Source organism: Panthera tigris, chromosome C1, assembly GCF_018350195.1.
Source record: "Panthera tigris isolate Pti1 chromosome C1, P.tigris_Pti1_mat1.1, whole genome shotgun sequence".
Taxonomy (NCBI): domain Eukaryota; kingdom Metazoa; phylum Chordata; class Mammalia; order Carnivora; family Felidae; genus Panthera; species Panthera tigris.
Window position 1 is genome coordinate 218887135 of NC_056667.1, and position 19914 is coordinate 218907048.

Here is a 19914-nt window from a genome sequence, read left to right on the forward strand (position 1 = left end):
AAGCCTGAGGCCCAAGCAGCTCTGGCAAGGTCTATGGGCCTGCCCCGTGGACGGGCCTTCCTCTACCCTTGGACCAGGGCCTTGACCTAAGACACAGGGCCAGTGGACCCCAGAGCTGCCCCGAGGCCAGCCTCACTTGCCACAGCTCCCAGGAAGCGGAACCAAAGCCCCATCAGTGACGGGTCCTCGGGCCTCTAGGGACAGGGGTGGACCTATTTAGCTACAGCCCTGCTGACCCGAGGTCCAGCCAGGAGCCACAGCCTCCTAAGCTACCCCGGGACGTAGCCCAGAGCCAAGGGCCCCTCGGCCAGGCTGGCGGGACGATGGAAAGACCCAGAAACACGGTCCTCAGTGTAGAGAGACCGCGCAGGGAGGGAGGCCCAGAGGGAACGTACCCACCCCCACTCGCTTGTTTTTGCCCCCACTCCATTTCTGCCCCCAAAATCTAGAAGTTGCCTGGGCAAAGGAAGGGTCAGAGGCCAGGGGGATGCTGAGGTCACTCAGCATGGCAGACAGACCCCTCCCCAATGGCACAGGCGGTCCCGGGGCCACCCTCCCCTCTGGGGTCCCGGTCCCCACATCCCTGCAGGCAGCCCCGTGTGGCTGGGGATCAGGCCTCCTCTGACGCATTCTCACGGCCTCAGAGGGGCCCCCCAGCCTGCACATCATGAGAACCCCCTCGGCACTCTGCATCCCACTCCTCCCTCCCCTGGATGTTGAGGGCAGCGGAGTTTCTTCTGGGAGGCTCCTGGGCAGGGCTAGAACGAGTCACAGCTGCCCCTCTGGGGGTCTCGGACTCCTGGCCCCCCAACTGCCCACACTGAGGGTGCTTCCCTTACAACCCACTCCTTGGGGCGTCCATGATGAACCCAGGCTCCATCTGGACCCAGGAGTCAGGACAGGACGACTCCCTTGGGTCTTTTTACGTTTACGGACCCCAGCCTTCGTTGCAAGTGTGGGGTCCCCTGTCCCCTCCGAGCACGCCCAGCCCTCAAAGAAGTTTTTCCTGCAGACGCTGTCGCAGGAACCCGTGAGGACACCCGGAGTGTGAACTCCAAGGGTCAACTCTCAGCTTCTGCTTCTGGGCCAGGTCTAGCCCTCCGCAGCAGCCATCCAGCACTCTGGAACACCTCATCCTTCCCCCAAGTCCCTAGAAAGCAGCATCTCAGACACAGCCAAGCCCACGTCCCCACCAACAGGGCAGCTCTCGGCAGTTAGGAGCTGCCCTCCCCCCGCCCCCCGCCCCGTCAGTCCTCAGATACCACCCCTCACCTCCCGCCCCCTCGCCTCCGGCAAGCCTCAACAAGGCTGGCTTGTCGGGGGCTGCTAAGGGTGTCCCTGGGGGCTTGCATACCCCGACCATTGTCCCAGATGTGGCGGGGCTGGGGCTGCCCGGGCTGCAGAGTCTTGGCCATTAACCACAAGCTCGGAAAGGAATAGCCCAGCGACAAGGAGCGCGTGCCAAATGGTGCCTGGCGGATCCAGGACCCCCAGCCCGAGGGACCCCGGCCAGAGCCCCGGACTCACCCACAGCAGTGTGGTCGGGGAGATTCAGGACCGCCTGTCTGCGCACCACCCCGTGTTGCCCCCCCAAAACTCCTGAGGAGAGAACCCAGCTCATCAACCCCCGAGTCCCGCTGCCCCTCCACCAGGTCACCGAATGGACAGGCCGGACGAATGTGAGAGCCAGTGATGGGACAATGTGTAGACAAACACACCAAAGGACCTGGAGGCCACGAGCCTGCCCGTCCCGCACCTGTTCTGGAGGTGTCGGAAAGGAAGGCCCAAAAGTTTCGGGGCTGGACACGTACCTGACCCTACAAAGCCAGGTCGGCTGAGGGCACGCCCTGGGTCTCGACCTGGACCCTGTCTCCAGGGAGCTGGGAACAGAACCCATTGTCACCCCAAGGGGACTCACCGGTCGTCCTGGGCCGGGTGGATGTAGCCGGAGGAGAGGATGTTGAGAGACAAGATGTTGGGGTCGATCAGGGACTCGTCAGTTTCTGGTGTGTTTCGAATCCGACCTACGGGAAAGGCCATGGGCTCAGTCACCTCTCAGGACAACGGAAGGGGGTGCTGGGTCCCTGCCTGGGCGGGGGCTCCGGAACCGTGACACCGCATCAGGGAGCGGGTTCCCCACGTGCCCACAAGAGCGCCGGACAGGGAGCCCATGGCAAGGTCTGCTACCAGGCGGGCGTGAGCGCCCTTGGCTCACTCCACCGTCGTTCCTCCCGTAATTGGAGTTTTTCAGCTCAGACACTCTCAAGGTCTGTCTCTCTTGCACCCAACTGATAGATTCCAAACACTCGGCCTAGAATGTACAGGCTCTCGTTGGAAAAGAAAATCTTAGCAAGATAAGGAGAGATTTTCCCTTCAAGAAAGAAAGAAAGAGAAAGAGAGAAAGAGAGAAAGAGAGGAAGGAAGGAAGGAAGGAAGGAAGGAAGGAAGGAAGGAAGGGAAGAAGGAAGGAAGGAAGGAAGGGAGGGAGGGACGGAGGGACGGAGGGAGGACACTATCTGGGCCACAGATCTCTCCCTGCAGGGCACATTTCCAACAGAAGCCTCTAAGCCGCCCACACTGGGGTGGTGGTCCTATCCACTGCGAGTCAGGAATCCCGCTGGCGACCCCGTTAGTAATTTCCTGCCCTGGTAGCATTAGCTTGAATACTCTGATTCTTCAGGGGACACACACGCACTACATTTTCTCCTTAAGCCCTGTGTGCCGCCCCCCACACAGAGGTGAGGCAGAGCCCGGGACCCGGCCAGGATTCTGTGTCTGTACACGGGGCAGCTGCTGGCCCCACTTCCTGGAACCTTCTTGCAACTGTTGGGCTCTGGGAGAAGGCAGGTGTGGGCTCCCCGAGAAGTGCTCTCCAGCATGTGTCCCCGTGGCTGGAGGCGGAGTGCCCCACGGCTCGGCTGCCGGAAGAAAGCTCGCCACAGTGCCAGCCTCATCCCTGCTCGGCCCCTGGAGCGCGTGCTTCCGCAGAGGTTCTCTGCCCCTTCGAGCCTGGCCAGGTGCTCCGCCTGCGAGAGCGACGCCCCGGAGCCCATTCGCTCCCAGCCCGCTCGCTGGTCCGTGTGGTTTATGAAGCCCAGAGAGGCACAGCCCAAACACCCCAACGTGGAGCGGGGGCCTTGGCGTTCACACCAGCATCTCCCCAAATCCTTTCACCAGCTCCCCTTCTCTGCCCACACACGGGACACACACTCCTGCCTGCATCCGGTCCACGTGCTGGCCGGGTGTCTGCTAACTCTTTAAGTCGATTCACTGTCCACGCCGGCCCTAAACGACATCTGAGATGAGGATTGGCTCGCCTGCTCCAGCCTTTCACCGTGTGAGTGAAAAAAGATACGAGATGTCTAAAACGAAAGCATCTGTCCTGGGCCCCCAGAACCTCCTTGTCCACAGCTCTGCGCTTTTGGGCATAGCACGATGGGTCTCACGGTCATGTCCCCGCTCCTGCACCCTCGGAACCCCCTCTCCAAGCCCCAGGGACGGCACCCTGCAGCTGCTGCCCTTCTGGCCACAGAAATGCCCAGGATGGGGTTTCCAGAGGGATCCATCAGTCCAGGAAGGGCAGGAGCGGACAGGTGTCCGTGTCCTTGAATGAAAACTGGAAAAAGTCTATAGCTCAGCCAAGAAATTCTTCTAGTAGACCAAAGAATTCACAGCGTGAAGTCGTGGAAGAAAACCGTCTAAGAGCCGTGGTGACCGCCAGGAGTTGAACTGTGTCCTCCCCCCAAAACGGCTGTGTTGAAGTCCTAACCTGCAGGACCTCAGAACGTGACTTTACTTGGTGACAGGGTCTCGGCAGGTATAATCAGTTGAGATGGGGTCACAATGGAGGAAGCAGGCCTGAATGTAGCTTCTTCTATAGGAAGAGGCCACGTCAAGTTGAAGCATTAAAGCCGGCGGGTCCCCAAGCCGAAGAGGGACAGACATTCCCCACAAACCTCCAGGAAGGGCTCTCCCCTACGGGCTTCAGAGGGGGCATGGCCACCTGCTGACACCCTCAGACTCAGGCCCCCAGGTCTACGGGAGGATCATTTTCTGCTGTTTAAGCTGCCAGTCTGTGGTGCTGTGTCACGGCAGCCCTGGTGAGCTGACACAGTGATTGCATAGAAATTTGGAATCATCACCCTAGTCCGAGCTTTCCTTTCCTAGGCTCTTCAGAGAGGCACAGAGAGGTTAAGCGACTTAGCCAGAGTCACACGGCATCAGGGGCAGAGCTGTGGTTAGCAGTCAGCCGCCTGGCCGGGACGGTGGGGGGCGGAGAGGGTGGGGCCCCGTTGCTCCCAGCGGCCCAGCCCCAGCCCCCAAGGCAGCCCCCACCCGTCTCACTCACCCACGACAAGCTCTCGGACTTCCTTCCAGCGGATGTGGCTGCCCGTCTCGTGTAGCAGTGTCACGGTTATCCGTCTCTGGATACCCTGCCAGGCACCAGGAGAGAGGACACGGTCAGATGGTCTGGGGGTCACATGGGGCGGGGCAGGGGACACGAGGCGGGCAGGGCCGGGGAGCGCTCCGCACCTGGTGGAGCAGGAAGGTCCCCATGCACGGCATCCCGCCGCGGTGGTCCACCACCGCGGGAATGTAACTAGAAGAGAGAGATTAGTGAGGCAAGGCCCCGCCCCGCAGACACACGCGGCCCCCGCCCGAGGAGCCGAAGGGCCACGGCAGGGAAAGCAGCCCCGCCTTCTGGCGGAGGTGAGGCGGTCCGGCCCGGAGCCCAGAGTGCCCCCGTGCACCACCCGGAGCCCTGCCGACCCCGGCAGGCGCTGGGACTCACTCGCCGTTGGCCTCCAGCTCACAGATCTCGAAGTAGACCAGCACGTCGTACTTGCAGTGACAGGGCCCCGGGCAGGGCCGCGCGAGGGTGCTGAGCTTGGTGGCAGGCACTGGGGGAGGACGGGAGAGAGATGGGCAGCCGCTGATGGGAGACCTGACCTGCCGCGTCCTGGGGGCACGCTCAGGAAGGAGGCCCGGGGCGGGGAACGCGTCCAGGGCAGCGTGGGCACCTCCCTCCCGCGGGGGTGGACTCAGGAGGGCTCCGTCTACCTGGCTTGGACAGCGGCATGACCCTCGGGAAATGGCGGCGTGAGGGCCTCAGGGGGCTGTGGAGGAAGAAGAGCCTCTGTGAGGCGGCTGCAGGTGGCGTCTCTGGGACCCTCCAGCTGGAGAGGGAGCCAAGGGCAGGAGGCTGGCAGAGGGCAGTCATGGCACGGTCCGCTCCAAGCCTCCGCCTGCCCCCCTGCCTCCCAGGGCCTAGGAAAGGCCCCGGGCTCAGGCCCTCCAGCAGCCTGGATGGGGAAGGAGGGCCCCTGGGGACCCCAGACCTTGCCTGGGTGGCCTCACGAGTCCAGGAGAACGGGGCGAGAACGCTGGTTCTCTGTCCAGGGGCCTCCAGGACAGAGCCTCCCCTGGCCCTCCCGAGGACAGACGAGGCTCCTGGGGCCAACCCCCCCGGAACCAGTACCTCTCATGGCTTTTCTCTTCCTCCACCACCCGGGACGCCCCACTTAGCTCCGGGTCCCCCAGGACAGCTGAGAGGGGGGCGGAGGTGGCCAGAGGCTCCCACACCACAGAAGCCACGTGCCGTTCTCCCTGCGCCCAGGTGGGGGGTGGGGACCACAGAAGGGACACCCTGGCCTACCCTCAGAGTCCCCCAGAGGTCACGTGGAATGAGGGAGACGGAAAGATGTTCCCTCACTCAGTCTGGGGGCCAAGGACTCGGGGGAAGGGACAGCTGGGCGGTGGAGTGGTGAGCAGGCAGTAGGAGCCGTCTCCCCGTGGGCCACCCGGGCCGTCCTCCCGCCCAGCGCCCGCTTCCCTGGCCCGGGGACATGGCCCATACCCGCAGGGGTCTGGGCCCAGACGGCAGTACTCTTTAAGAAACTTGCCGACATCCCGGAGGGATGTCTCTGACTTGCTCTGGGTCCCGCTGACCTTGGGTAACCAGCCGCCCCATCATCAGGGATAATGGGCATCTAAGGCCCATGGGTCCTGTAGCCACCCGACCAGGCCTGTCTGGGGCAAGGCCGGCTTCGCTGGCTGGGAGGTGGAGAGGGCCCACGCCCCGGGGGGCTGGATGAGGTCTGGGAAGGGGGCCGCTAGCCCCCCAACCCAGGGCTGCTGACCTGAGCACGTCCTTGCAGAGCGGGGGGAACGGGTGCTGCTGGTAATGGCCGAAGACCTCGAACACGATGGGCTGGCTCTTGATGTACTCGATGAAGGACTTGGTCACCTCCACTGCGATCTGGCGGATGAGGAGAGCAGGCAGGAGGCCGCAGCCACGCCACAGTCAAGAGAGGGAAGGAAGGTTGCAGAGGTAAGCGCTCAGCCTCTGTGGAGGACCAGACTGGACACCGCGGCTGGGCCCGACCTCTGCCCACGAAGGGGTGACACTCCTCACCTGGTCCTTCCTGCCCCGCCTCCCCTCCCATCACACCCCTGAAGGCCGGACCCCCGAGAGTGCCCTTTCAGAACACCGGGCTGGCAAGGGGACGAAGGTCTGTGGCCTGGCCTGAGCCTTCCTGGGCCCTCACCCACTCCCTGAGAGTTATGGGCTGAATTGTGCCCCCCTCCCCCAATTCCTATGTTGTAGCTTGAATGCCCAGGACCTGTGGCTGGACCTAGACTCTTCAGAGAGATAATCCCAAGTTAGAATGAGGGCATTAGGGCGGCCCTAATCCGGTATGGCTGTTCTCATGAAAAGGGGAAATGAGGACACGAAGGCAGGCACAGAGGGAGGACTGTGTGAGAACACAGAGAGAAGACCGCATCTATCTGCCCAGGAGAGGCCCGGCACGGAGTCCCCCTCACGGTCACTGAAGGAACGACCCGACCCACACTTGCATCTCGGGCTTCCAGCCTCCAAGGCTGAGAGGCAGTAACTTGGTTGTCAAGGCCGCCAGGGCGCGGGCTTTGCTCCGGAGCCCAGGAACGGAGGCTGCACACCCTCACCCCTGGCCCGGCCTCCCTGGCTGAGAACCCACTAGCTCCCTGCTGCCTGAGCGTCAGCACGGGCCGGTCCGTGGGGCCCTTCTGAGTGCGGGGCCTGTGACTGCTTGGGCCACACAGCCCGCACCCACAGGCCGCACCGCTCAGGGTCAAATCCACACTCCTCGGCAGGCACCCAAGGCCTTGCCCCCCGGCGGCATTCATCGTGGCCAAGTGGAGCGCATCTCCCCCCCCACCCGGCTGGCTGGCTGGCCACATTCTCCTGCCTCACGGAGCCACTCCAGTCCGAGTCCCGCTCTTCCCGCAGCCAAGCTTGGGACGTGCCCCACCTGCGGCTTCCCTGACCTCTCCGATGTCCTCTGTGTGCCCTGCCTCTCTTCTTCCCCGGCAGAAGGCCGGCGCCACGTGGGGCACCCCGGACGCCCCGTGCTCCTATCTGCCCCCTGGGTTGCCCCTACCCCCAGGTAGCAGCCCACCGAGGCCCCGACTGTCCAGCAGCAGCCTCCACGGCCCTGCCTGGCACCAGAGGCCCCGTGCCCTCACACCCGGGCACCGCCAGCTCACGGCTGGGGCTCAGGACAGGGAGACGGTATGACGGAGAGTGACCACAGCTCGGCTCAGCTCCGGGGAGGCCCCGCAAAGCCAGAGACCCGGGAGGGGGGCGGAGGCGGGGGCGCTCAGGACGTACGTTCTGGACGTGGTAGAAGCCCAGCGGGGGGCCCCTCCCCGTGTTCTTGAGGGGCTCCGTGGAGAAGGCCTCGTCGTGGCGATGGATGAAGCTGCAGAGTTAGAGGAGACGCTCGGCTGGGTGCAGGAGACGGGACGGGGGACCCGTCCCCGGGGACTGGCGGGGGTCACCGGGGTGCTAGGCGCCCGCCCTGGTCCCCAGCCAGCAGGGGGTGCCGGGGCTCACTTGAACTGGCAGAAGATGTCCGCGTATTCGGCAGAGATGCTGGACGCCTGCAGGACTGTCACACGGAAGGTGAAGGTGCTGCCCAAGCGCAGGTGGTCCAGGGCGGCGTCCAGGGGCCCGTCCAGGGCGGCTTTCTCAGGGCTGTCTAGGAGGAGGCCTTCTGGAGGCACGGCTGCAGGGGGCCGAGGGCAGAGCAACGTGGCAGCACCCCAGAGGCCGAGAGCCCGGCGTCAGGCGGGGAGCCCACGCGGTGTCCTCTCGTGGAAAGGTCTCACAGCCTCCCCGGCCACGGCGGGGCGGGGGCCGTGTCCCAGTGCCCCGGGCCCCGGGGCGGGTGTGGCAACCTACCTGAGCAGGTGTTGTTGTTGACCTCATCAGCCGAGGGCCCTGCCTCCGCACCCTGGCCCTGACCTTCCACGATGCGCAGCTCCTCCTGCGAGGTCCCGGAGCGGGACATCCCCACCACGGGGCAGGACTCGGACTGGAACTGCGTGGGTTGGGGGCCAGAGTCAGGGGGAGCCGGCTCCAGGTGAGGCCACTCTAGCCCACTGAGGGCCCCGGAGTCAGGTCAGGGCCTTTGTGGACCCGCGTTGCAGACCCGCCCCCGCCCAGACGGGCGCCCACCTCCCTCGGCCTCTCCTAGGCTGCCGTGGCCTGTGTTGGCTGCAGTGGGAAAACGGGGGAGCAGTTCAGGCGGGGTGACGGGTGGCCAGGTGGGGGAAAGAGCCAAAGAAGGAGAGGGAAGGAGCCTCCTGGCCTGTGAGCTAAGCCCGGTCTGGGGCCCTGAGCAGGACCCTCCCCCTCCTCCACCCTCTGGCCTGAGAGTAGAAAGGGGAGCCCAGGTGGAAAGCACTTTCCTCTGAGGGAGGACCGGGCCGGGGGCAGCCCGGCACCTGATGTCGAGACAGTGAGGAGGGGCCCTCTGGCTCTCAGTGGGATATTGGCGGAGAGCAAAGATACTGGTGGAAACAGCATCCAGGAGAGCAAGCCCGAGGAGGGGACAAGGGGGGTGGAGTGGAGGCATCTCGGTGTCTGGGGGTGCACACCTGCTCTGTGTCCCGGCCCGCAGCTGAGGCCCAGGCAGGGAAAGCAGATACAGACCCCGGAGAGGCCGTGGCGAGGGCAGAGAGAGACCCAGTGGGTCAGGGCAAGTCAGACAGTGGGAGACAGGGGGACATGCCACGAGGCCTGGGGCTTGGAAGGAGAGGAAGGAACACAGGAGGCCCCGGGGCCCGCTGCACAGCTGCCCCCGGCGTTCGTGCTGGGCAGCCGGGCCAAACCCTTCACGGCACCTTTTCGAAATGCTGGTCATCAAAGGAGATTTTGGCGGTTCCTGACTGTCGGACACCAGAGCCGTAATCGGGGGCCTCTTCATCAGCTGAAATGGGGACAGAGCAGACGGTCGGGGCCCGGCTCGTCCCCCAGGGGGAAGTGGCAGGGCCAGGCGGAGTCGCCAGGTGGGGGGAAGGCACAGGAGCCGGAACAGACTCTGGCCCACACGGGGGGATCCCCAGTGCCACCCACCGCGGCCCCAGAACAAGGAGGACGCGTCCCAGGCACGCCGGTCGCCCGCCTGTGCTGTCCTAGGACCCAGGCGGGGACACATCCTCAGCACAGCCTCCTCTGATGGGGCCACAGCTCCGTGTTTTCAGAACCAGCCTTATGACCACTGCCCGTCTCCCTGAGTCCTGGCCACCCCCGCCCTCCCCCAGACTCGGCTGCACCAGTAGAGCCGTACGGGGCAAGACCCCTCCGTGGGGTCCTCCTGATTTTGACTCCACCGTCATCCACCCAGACCCCAGGCAGCCCCCGCTCAGCTCCCACGCCTGCTCCCCACACGCCCCCCACTTGCCGTCCTTCATGGCGTCCTGTGCTTTCCCACTGTTTCCCAAGGGACACCCCCAGACCTGGCTTCCGTCAGCCTCCCCAACCCCAAATCCAGCCACCCCCCTGGGAGGCCTCTCAGACAATCCAGGGGCTCTGACCTCCTCTTCTGGGGCCCCCAGGGGGGCGGGGCAAAACCCTGCTGTGCTCTCTACCCCAGCTGCCTGAGGGCCCGGGGCCGGCCCCTCCACTCGGTGCTGAGGGGTCCTGCAAGCTGACACTTGCAGGACAGGTGTGACGTGTGACCACCGGAGCTTTTCCAAGTGGCTCCTTCTCCATTGTAGCCACTAGACAGGGAATGTCAGGTGTGGCCCAAATACACACAGCGTTCGCCTATAAAGCAGGCCACTCTGTGGGACCGGCTGCATCGGGGCTCAGGCTGGTCACAAAGGGCCAAGATCTCAGGGGGACAGAGCCCCTCCAAGATGACAGGGACAGGGTCCCCCTTGAGGAATGGCTGTGGCACTAGACGTCCCTAGAATCCCCGTTCTCTGTCCTTTCCCCCATTCGGGGTCCCCGGGGGATCTTGGCACCACAGTGACATGACTGGGAAGCGCTGTAAAGAGTATCTGGAAATTACAGGCTAGTGAGAATTTGACAAAAGAATCCTAAAGGTGTAACCAAAACCGCCTGGAGCGGCTTCAAGTGGGGTGGGGTGACTCGAGACCCTTTCAGCGGCTGGAGCATTCTGGAGCAGCCCAGCCCCACCTAGTCTGGGAGTTGCTCGGCATTTCTGCATGTTTTCTGCTTCATTATCTCCCCAGGCTGCCCAGGCAGTGGGAGGAGACAGAAGGAGGCCACGGTGGAGGGGCTGGGGGCCCGAGGGCAGAGAAGGGAGCAACGGCCATTAGAGCACGAACACTAGGCCCTCTCTGGCCTGCAGCTTTCTGGTGGCTAAGCATGCCCACATCTGTGTTCTGGAACAATCTTTCGACACTCCTATTGGGTAGGGAGCTTCAAACGGGATGCCATTTACAGGGAAGCAAACCCAGACTCAAAGGCATTCTGTGGCTCTCCTGTCCCGGGACCCCGGCCGGGGGTGAGGGGAGGGCTCAGCGGCAAGAGGGTGTCCACCTCTGCAGGCCCACAGTGCGGGGGGGGGGGGGGGGTGTGCACACCCTCTGGGGAGAAAGGCCAGCTCCAGGGAGGCCACGGGGCCCACAAGCGGGGCACACCGGGGAGTCTCGAGAGAGGCTCTGAGGGCTGCCGTGGCCCCGGTCCGGGCTGCAGTCTGCACGCCTGTGCTGGGCTCAGAGACGGCCGGGGAGCGGCCGCTCCGCACCAGGCTGGGGTCTGAAGCCGGTCGGTCTCTGGGTCCACCTGGGGCTGTCTAATGGGAGGGAGGAGGGCCCCCGAACCGGAGCGGGTTCGGACAGCCCTGGGCTCGGCCCGCACAGTCTCCTAGGACCCCGGCCGACCTGACCCGGGAGCGTCTGGAAGGCCGGAGCGCAGAGCTGGGCGGCAGAGGCTTCTCCTGGAACCAGCAGCCCGTGTGCCGGCCGGGAGCCGGAGACACAGAGGCGGCCGGTGGCGCTCCGGCCACTGCGCGGTGCCCACGGGGCCCTCCGCCCGGGCCGCCCCACACGCACCTGAAGTGGCCTGGACGGCCACGCGGAGGAAGCCCTTCACCTCTCCCTTCTCGCTGACGACGGCCACGCGGTGCACCAGGGGCACGGGGTACAGCAGGTTGCTCAGGTACACGAAGGCCCTGGGGGAAGCAGAGGCCAGAGGTCAGGGCCTTTCCAGCGTGCGCGCGGAGCGGCGCTGGCGGCAGCACGGCCCGGGCTCACGACACAACACTGCAAAGCAGAGCGAGGCGCAAGGCAGCCAGGGCAGCGAGCAGGCGGGAAGGACACAGGGCTGTGCTGGGCGGGGGCTGGGGGGGGGGGGTCCACGGGCCGCGGAGGACACAGGAGGAGGAGGGCGTGCGCAGGGCGGGCAGAGAGGAAGCGCGGAGCGGGGCTGGCACGGGGCGGAGCCCGCGGGGCCATACCCGCTATCAGAGCTGAGGAGGGAGGTTTCAGCCTGCTTCAAGGAGGAGGAGGACCTGGGGACCCGGCCACGCCGAGCTAGGACCTCACACTGGCACTGATGCCCGGCATCCCCCTGCCTCCCGCCTCTTTCCCAGTGACCCCTGACCTCGGGGCCCCACAGAGGGCTCCTAAGGTGGAACACAGCTCTCGGTTCCTTCTCGGACCCTTCGGGGAACACGGCGGGTGGGAGCGCACAGTGGCAGACAGGGCAGCACCCCCGGCCCACAGGGCACCGCCACCCCCAGGGCGCCCAGAGCCCTTCACATCCCGAGCGGCTCTGTTGCGCACCCAGCGAGTGGCAGGCCAGGCCGGCGAGGGGCCACGTCACCCAGGTGTCCAGCGAATTCCCGGAGCTGGCCAATGCGCAGAGGTCGCACGGGCCGCCCGGACAGAGAGGACTCTGGGAGACCCGTGCCACGCAGCTAGGTGTGCAGGCTGACGCGGAGCAAAATTCCTCCCTGGTCGGGGGCACCCGTCCCAAGGGGACACCTGACACAGGGAAGGCGGCCCACGTGGCCCATCTGGTGAGAACCCGCAGCTCCGCTCACACATCGGCGCAGGACCTGCCTCCCGCCCAGCCCTCCCCTTCCCTCCCGGCATGACCGGCATTGGGCCCAGCTCGGAGGTGCAGATTTCGATAGCCCCGGGCTTCCAGGGGGATCTTGGGGCAGTGGGGGATCCCAGGGAAGGGGGAGAGCTTGGGCGAGGATGGGCAGGAGGTGTGGGGGAGTCCCAGGGCTTCAGCCGGGCAGAACACAGTGGGGACAGAAGTGAGAGCAATAGGGGAAGTGGGGGAGGGAGGGAGGGGAGGGAAGGTCACAGTCTGAAGGCCATGTGGGTGCTGGCACCCAGATGCACGGCCCAGGGCTGAGCTGGGAGGAGGAGGAGGGGGAGGAGTGGGAGGAGAACGAGGAGGAGGACAGGGAGGAGGAGGGGGAGGAGGAGGAGAACGAGGAGGAGGACGAGGAGGGGGAGGAGGAGGAGGAGGAGAGGTGTCACCACATCCCCGACCCCTCTTAGCTTGCTTAGAGATCAGACACCACCCAGGCTGAGCCCCTTGGTCTCGCCCCATGCCTCATTTCCTGGAGGAGCCCCTGTGACCACAGACGTGGGGAAGGGCTGTGCCCCAGGGGCCTGATTCCAGACCCCGGAGCCCCTCTCTCGTGTGGGCTCCAGATCTTGTCCCCCCCACTCCTGCCGGACCTCTGTCTACAGAAGGTTAGAAACCTGAGCAGCGTCCTGGCTCTGCTCTCAAATGCGTCAGCTCTCCCTCAAACTAGAGGTCCTCTGCGGAGGACCTGTCACCCAGCTGCTTCCCCCTCGGCCCCCACAGCAGCCAGACGGGGCCTGGGGTTCTGACCAGACTCCCGCGCACCCTCGGTGCCAGCCAAGCTCCTGCCTCACCGCTAGCCCTACCGCCCAGCCACCCCCTCGGTCCCGGGGCAACCCCGGTGCTCTCCGCTCCCTCCACAAGTGAGGCCTGTCCTCCTCTCTGTTCCCAGCCCCCATGTCACGTATCTCCTCAGAGCCATCTGTCCCAACCTGCAGGGGGGGGCGGTCTCTGCCAAGTGTCTCTTGCTCCCTGGGCACCCCCCAGGCCAAGACAGGCACCAGCCGGAGGAAAGGGCACACTGCCTTCCGGGGCCCGGATGTCCCCCTGGGGCAGGGGAAGCCCCTGATGGCTTTGTGGAGCCCTTCTGTTCGTCAGCAGGGTGCCCTCTCTGAGAATGCCCCAGGGGATGGCTGTCCCAGGGGAACTCATCACTGAAAAGCATTTGTGTTGAGGACGGTGCAGGTAGGTCTGCCTGACTGCGACAGGGGCGGGGGCTCTCCTGCCCCTGGCCACCCAGCAAGACTAGGCACGGAGGCTGTCGGCAAAAGCCAGCCATGGCCCTGGTCACAAAAGGAAACCGAGACTCAGAGAGCAGAAGCCCCTTGCTTCTGACAGGGTCTGGCCAGGGCTGGCTGGTGAGCCTCTCCCAGCACCAACTTCCAGACAGGGACAGTGCTGGGCTGCCCTCCCTGGGCCCCCGGAATCCTGGCCAAGGGCCTTTGCTTGAATTTGAGGGTGTGTGAAGGGGGCGGCCACGAAAGAAAGCGAAGCCTTGAGGTCCAGAAGGGGAAGCAGAGGGAGCCCAGAACTCAGGCTGCGGGAACATGTCCCGACCCTGCTCTGCCCCCTTGACTGGGCCCCCGTCTGGCCAGCCCACCACTCTGGACACAGCTAAGGGGACCAAGCAGGACAGCCCCCAGCTGCAGGGCCCTCAAGTCAGCCCCCACCCCATCTCCCAGCGCAGGGCCCACTGCAGAAAGCCCCGTGCTGGGAGGCAGAGAGGAGGCCCCCAGGGGCCCTGGGCACAGACGCAGGGGCCACGGCCTGCCCGCCCCCATCGATACTTGCCAAGGAACCAACGGGAGGGCCCTCAGAAGCAGAGGAGCACCTCCCACCGCAGGCCTGTGAGGGCACAGTGCCTGGCAGCAGGGTCCTCAGCCACTATAGCCTCCGGGAAGGAGAGCTGAAGGCTGTTCCCACCCAGGCCACTTCAAAGCCAGGAGTGCCTTCCTAGGAGGCTCTGGGGACCATTCCACGGGGGCTGGCTCTGGGCTCCGGGGCCACCCAGAATGCCACTCACAGCACCCCAGAGGTGAGCTCTCAGGGTCTGTGCCCACCCGCTTCCTGACTCTCCTCCCCTGTCCCTAACAAAGGCCAGGACAGAGGGAGACCGAGGCAGAGGGCAGGGCCGGGCCCAGGTCAGGGCAGGCATGCCCAGTCCTGGCTCTGTCCTTAGGGCCTCATGGCACAAAGCCCCTCACCGTCTTCAGGGTGGACGCTTTCTGCCATGTTGCCAATCCACGGGCTCAAGAACCTGTAGCATCGTGCAGATTTGAGGTTTCCCACGCACCGGCTGGGGCTCGGCCTCTCGTGTGCCCGAGGCCACAATCACCCCGTTGGTGGGTGGAAAAGTCGTGAAGCCATCCTGGGAGCCCGTGCCTCTGAGCTCACGAGGGGCCGGCACTGACACAGCGGTGCCTCCACGGCCCCGGGCAGCGCGTGTGTCCTCCTCACCCACGACGCGTCTCAGTTCAAGCACCTGCACCTTCCTCGCCTTAGAGCTGTCGGTACCCATCTCCCAGACCCAAAACTGAGGCACGAAGACAGAGGCAGAAGTGCCTCGGGCTGGGATCTAAGGCCCCAGCTGGGGTTTAAACCCACAGGCTGGCTCCTAGCCCTACTAGCTAGACACCATCGTCCCGCTCACCAGCTCGATCGGCTAATTAAGTAGATCAACTTAGGATTTCCTGTCGGGGGCGAAAAAACATCCAAACACCCGTGGCATCAAAAACTGCCATTTCCAACTTCAAACCATTAGACAAATGCAGCCTCAATGTGCTCCCCGGAGGCGGGGCTGCCCGGGGTGGGGGCCTCGAGGTGCCCCCTGGTTGGAGGTGCAGGACCACACAATGAAATCGGCCGCGGGGGTCCACGGACCCCTCTGCCCCTCTCTGAGCTTCGTAACCCAGCAGTGCCTAAAGCACATGCACACAGTCCCCTGGGGCACCCAGCTGGGACGCTCCCAGAAGGCAAAAGAGCGCACGGTGCCGGCCGCTGGGCCCTCTCTCCTTCCTGCCGCCCCTAATCCCCGAGACCTAACCTTGACACGGTGATGGGCACGTTCGGCCAGAAGGGACCCCTGGGGCCCAGCAGCCACCACCTAGCCACCTTCCAAGCCAAGGCTGGAAGAGCCCACGGCCCAGGCAGAGCCCACCCTGGCCGACAGAACCCCGGACGTGAGGGAATAGGGCCCTGGTACAGACGCCGGCCTCCCCTCCACAGCCCTACACGTGCCAGACGGCCCGACATCAGCGTCCGACAGCAAAGGGGCCAGAACAGCCTCAGCACCGCCCGGCGGGCCCCGCCAGCCACGGTGCGCCGGCTGCACAGAGGGGCTCACGGCTCAGGCGGTCCCGCCTCACGCCGCCCCTGCCACCCGTCCCCGGGCCCTCCATCCCTGGCTGCCAGCCCCTCGCCCTCCTCTCTGGGGCTCCCTGCCCATCCAGCTACTGAAAGCGACGTTCCGGGCAGGGAGCATTCTTGGGGGAGGGGGGAACCAGAGCCCCCGGAGCCACTTTCGCTGCCTGGGTCAGCCCGTCCCACCTCCCTCCTTCACCTCGCACCCCAGACCACCAGAGGGAGAGGCCACTGGGGGGCTAACCCTGGCCGTGGGTGAGGAGCCCCCCAGGCTGGGGGGGGGCCCGTCCACAGGGGTGAGGGCACCTTGAAGCAGGCTGAAACCCGCCCGGAGAGAGAGGAGACGGCAGAGCGGCAGAGCCAGGGCTGAGGGGAGGAGGCAGGGCTAAAACCACGAGGTTGGTGAGGTGCAGAGACGCATGCTGGGGCCAGGAAAGCCTTTCCAAAGGGAGACAAGAGTGGGTGCCCCAATTCTGCTTAAGCTTTGGAGAGAGAGAGCCAGCAGCTACCAGAAGGATAAAAGGAAACCAAAGATGGGGTCCTTCTCAGGGCCTGGGCCTGCACAGCTGCTGCGCGGGAGAAGCCAATTCTTGCCAAACCAAAAAGATCGGGACATTTCCAGATGAAGCCCTACACAGACCGCCCGCCGTAGGGGGGACTGGCCTCTCGCTGACGACTTGGTTTGATTTGGTTGTTTGGTAACATCTCAGATCCACAGAAGGGGGAAAGTGTTGGAAGGACCCAGCTCTTTCTGGCTGAGACTGCAGAGCTCACACCCCGTTTCTCCCGGTGCCCTCGCTCCCCTGCGCCCTGAGCCCACGCCTACCTGACGCCGGAGCCGCCCAGGGCTTTCTAGAGGCCTGCGTGGAGCCGGCCCCGGGGCTACACCCCACTCTCAGCGGAGCGGGAGGCCCAGACCCAGGGCATCTCGGAGGGCGAGAGCCCACGTGTTTATGGAGCAGGCCAGCACGCCACACCCACGGAAAGCTAGTCGAAGGGCTCCACGACATGCGCCCGTGGGGAGCTGCTTCCTTCCAGGAGAAGCTGGTGGGCCTTCAGTCCGGCATCTGTGCCCAAGGGCTGCTAGTGTGAACCCGTTATCTGGGGGCCAGCCTCGGCCTTCAGCTTCCAGTACTGGGGCTCCGAGGTCAAAACCTGCAGAAACTCCCATTGGCCTAGCCCACGAAAGCCGTCTCCGACTCAGAAAAGGCTGCTGTTGAAACCCTCTTGTGCTTTTTCTATACGTAAAATCAAAATGAGCTGAATGCCTTACTACAGCAGCTAAGTTTCTAGATCTTTCCTTCATCTGTTTTGCCTCCATTCCATGGCAGTAAAAAACACGAATGGCAGCTGCATTTGCCCAATCTGCCTGTGGGGTCTGGGCTTCCCCGGGGCCTCCGCTCCACCTCCTGACCTCGGCCTCCCTCTTCCATCCAGAAAGTGTAACAAGCCCTCTCTGCCGAGGGCACTTCCTCGAGGGCACAGGGCCACGTGTGCCCTCTCTCGCCGTGACAGCCGGGAGGTCAGGAGGAGCGAACCGTCCTTACTCTCAGATGGAGAGGGGCTCGGGGAGAGGCAAGGTCCACCTGGGCCCCGGCTTCAGAGGCAGACCCTCCCCTGCCAGCTCTTCCTCCCCCCCCCACCCCACCCCCCTCCAGGCTGGCCTCCTTCTCCCAGCGGGGAGCTATTGGTCAGTAGCAGGTCAACAGCACGAGGAGGCGGAGGGAAGTGAGGCCGCTGCAGCCAGTGGTGGGTGCACAGACGCAAACCCCCACTCTCCCAAATGCCCCCCAGCAGCCCCGCTCGGGGACTCCTCCCGGGTTCCAGGGCCTGTCTGTAGACACAGCTCCACCACACAGCGCCGGACGGCCGTGCTCCGGGAGCACCACCTCTTCTGACACTGGGGCCCGACTCTCCCTGCTGGGCACACTCACATCCTCTCGCTCCCTCACACCCTCTGCTCGGGGGTCACGCCCTGACGGCGGTCAAATTGTGCCCGCAGCAGTGCTCCTGCGCAAAAGAGCTGGTTCCTTCCCAGCATGCCGTCCTCGACCTCACCAACCTTCCTACTAAACTGAACAGGGGGGGCCGGTCGTAAAACGGGTCCCGGCCGTCGCACAGCGCGTGCTCCGGAAAGACGTCGTCCTGCAGATCCTCCTCCTCCTCCTCCTCCTCCTCCTCCTCCTCCTCCTCCCCCACGCTCTGCTCCTCGGCAGGCTCGGTGGCGTCGGAGTCGGGGCTCGAGAAGGTGGGGGAGGGGGTGAGAGCAGCCATGCGCTCGCTCATGCATGTGTTGAGAAGAGGGTAGCTGTTGCAGCCAGAGATGACTGAACTGAGGTTAGTGCGACAAGACAGAGAGAAGTTAACACCAGCTACTCGCGGGGACGGACAGGGCGGGGGTGGGGGCTTCTGTTTAAAACCAAAACCAAACACGCAGACCATCAGGAATGCTGCTTTAAAAGACACGAGAACCAAAAGTGCATCCCGTCCCCAGGCTTGGAAAGAAACCACACGTGTGCTCAGGGGAAGGTCACTGAAAGTTCTGGAAAGTAGCCACTGGCGTGAGCCTCGCCAGGTGTGGCTGAGGTCGTGTGAGGACCAGGTCACTCAGCCTGACCAAGCCACACATTCACACGCGGGGACACGTGCAACCCGGTGGCCACAGCCCCGCAGCAGGTGTAGGTGGTGATACTGAGACTCCCTCCCCTCCCCGGTCCCCAAATTATAGGGCCCACTGGTCTGTGGACAGGAGTGGCTGGGGCGGGGTGCCTCGGACCCAGGAAGGACGAGGTCAGGGACGTCAAGGTGGGAAAGGGCCTCTCGATGGCTCCCTCCTCATGTCAGGGCCGGGGCCCAGCCAGGGCGCTCGGCCTTAGGAGGACGCCCACTCCCTGCCCCCACCACCTTCTCTCTCTCTCTCTCTCTCTCTCTCTCTCTCAGCCCAGGGAGGGAAGGAGGCGCCCACCTGCCCACCAGCCGGAACCAGGGAAAGCGGTCGTAGAAGGGGTCTCCGCCAGTCACCACGTTGTCACAGTCCTCGATGACACTGGAGGGCACCTCCGCGGCCCGGTCGTACATCTCCCGCATCAGGTCCAGGCGCTGCCTGCAGGGGAACAGGGATCACTGTGGGCCTGGGCGAGCGGCCGGCACGGCACATCTCTGCTGCTGGGGACAGCAGGCTCCACCCGGCTCCGGCCGCAGCTCAGCGTCATCCGGGGTTCAGCCTGGTTTGCTGACAGGCCCTGCACGGTCCTCGCAATCTGTCAACCGTGAGCAAGGAGACCTCCAGGCGAGCACGTGCTAAATACTCTCGATGCTGGCCCAGGGACACCATGTGATCTATGCAGGCAGGATGGGCCGGGAACTGGAGGGGAAACGGAGAGGGCTCCGGCCAGAGCCACGGCGGGGACGCTCGGGGTGGGGGATCCCGTCACAGAGCCCTGAAATCTCAAGGGAACGGACGGCAAATCGGTGACGGGATACAGAAACATGACATATTTCAAAAAGTATTATCCCCAGGAAAACCAACAAGTTGTGGAAGAATGGGAACGAGATCGTTTCCCGGTAGGGCTCAGCGGCGATAGGAACGCGCTCGTCCCCGCCACAGCGTGGCCCCGGGGAGGGCGGGGGCCCTGAGCGTGAGCATCTACTCGCATGAATCTTACGAGAGCGCGTGTACCTGTGTGCGCGCGCGTGCGTGCCAGCGTGTGAGTGAGCGTGTGAGCGAGCCATGCGAGAAAGGAGGTGTGCGGGCGTCTGTGAGTGTGTGAGGGTGTGTGCGGGAGTGTCTGGGTAGGACTGTGTATTTTTACAGCTTTCCTTCTCTGTATTTTAGGGTGTCGGGACATCTGTGGGGCCTTGCTGGCTGGGCCGGCCGGTTCCTGCAGACAGTGGATAAGTCCTGGGTGAGCCCACCTCTCACAAGGAAACCGAAACCACCTCCCACCCCCGCCACCCACCTGTCTGACTCACGCCAAGCCAGCACCCCCTGCCTGAAATCACCCTGGAGCCAGGGACTCGGCAGCCAGGGGCAGGCTCTGTGCGCCAAAGCCCTCCGGAGAAACCCAAACCGGACGGTCCCAGCGGTTGGCCCTGCCCTGCCCAGGGCGTGGAGACCCGCACGGAGGCCGCGGACTCGCTTGCTCTGCTCC

The 19914-nt window shown here is 64.6% G+C and overlaps 1 protein-coding gene across 6 annotated transcripts in view; it reads right to left on the reverse strand.

The window, feature by feature from the left end:
* KIF1A (kinesin family member 1A) overlaps positions 1–19914 on the reverse strand; it is a 95018-nt gene that overhangs the window by 18891 nt on the left and 56213 nt on the right. For 5 of the 6 annotated variants that reach the window (XM_042995908.1, XM_042995907.1, XM_042995909.1 and 2 more), the window contains 12 exons: positions 18729–18866; positions 11350–11468; positions 9169–9254; positions 8225–8363; positions 7877–8048; positions 7652–7742; positions 6141–6259; positions 5062–5117; positions 4793–4901; positions 4534–4600; positions 4349–4433; positions 1919–2024 (listed from right to left, as the gene is read on the reverse strand). In XM_042995908.1, the coding sequence (XP_042851842.1) occupies positions 1919–2024; positions 4349–4433; positions 4534–4600; positions 4793–4901; positions 5062–5117; positions 6141–6259; positions 7652–7742; positions 7877–8048; positions 8225–8363; positions 9169–9254; positions 11350–11468; positions 18729–18866 (1287 nt within the window). Of the gene's footprint in view, positions 1–1918; positions 2025–4348; positions 4434–4533; positions 4601–4792; positions 4902–5061; positions 5118–6140; positions 6260–7651; positions 7743–7876; positions 8049–8224; positions 8364–9168; positions 9255–11349; positions 11469–17825; positions 18096–18728; positions 18867–19914 lie in introns of all 6 variants that reach the window. The other variant, XM_042995912.1, reaches the window with a different exon arrangement.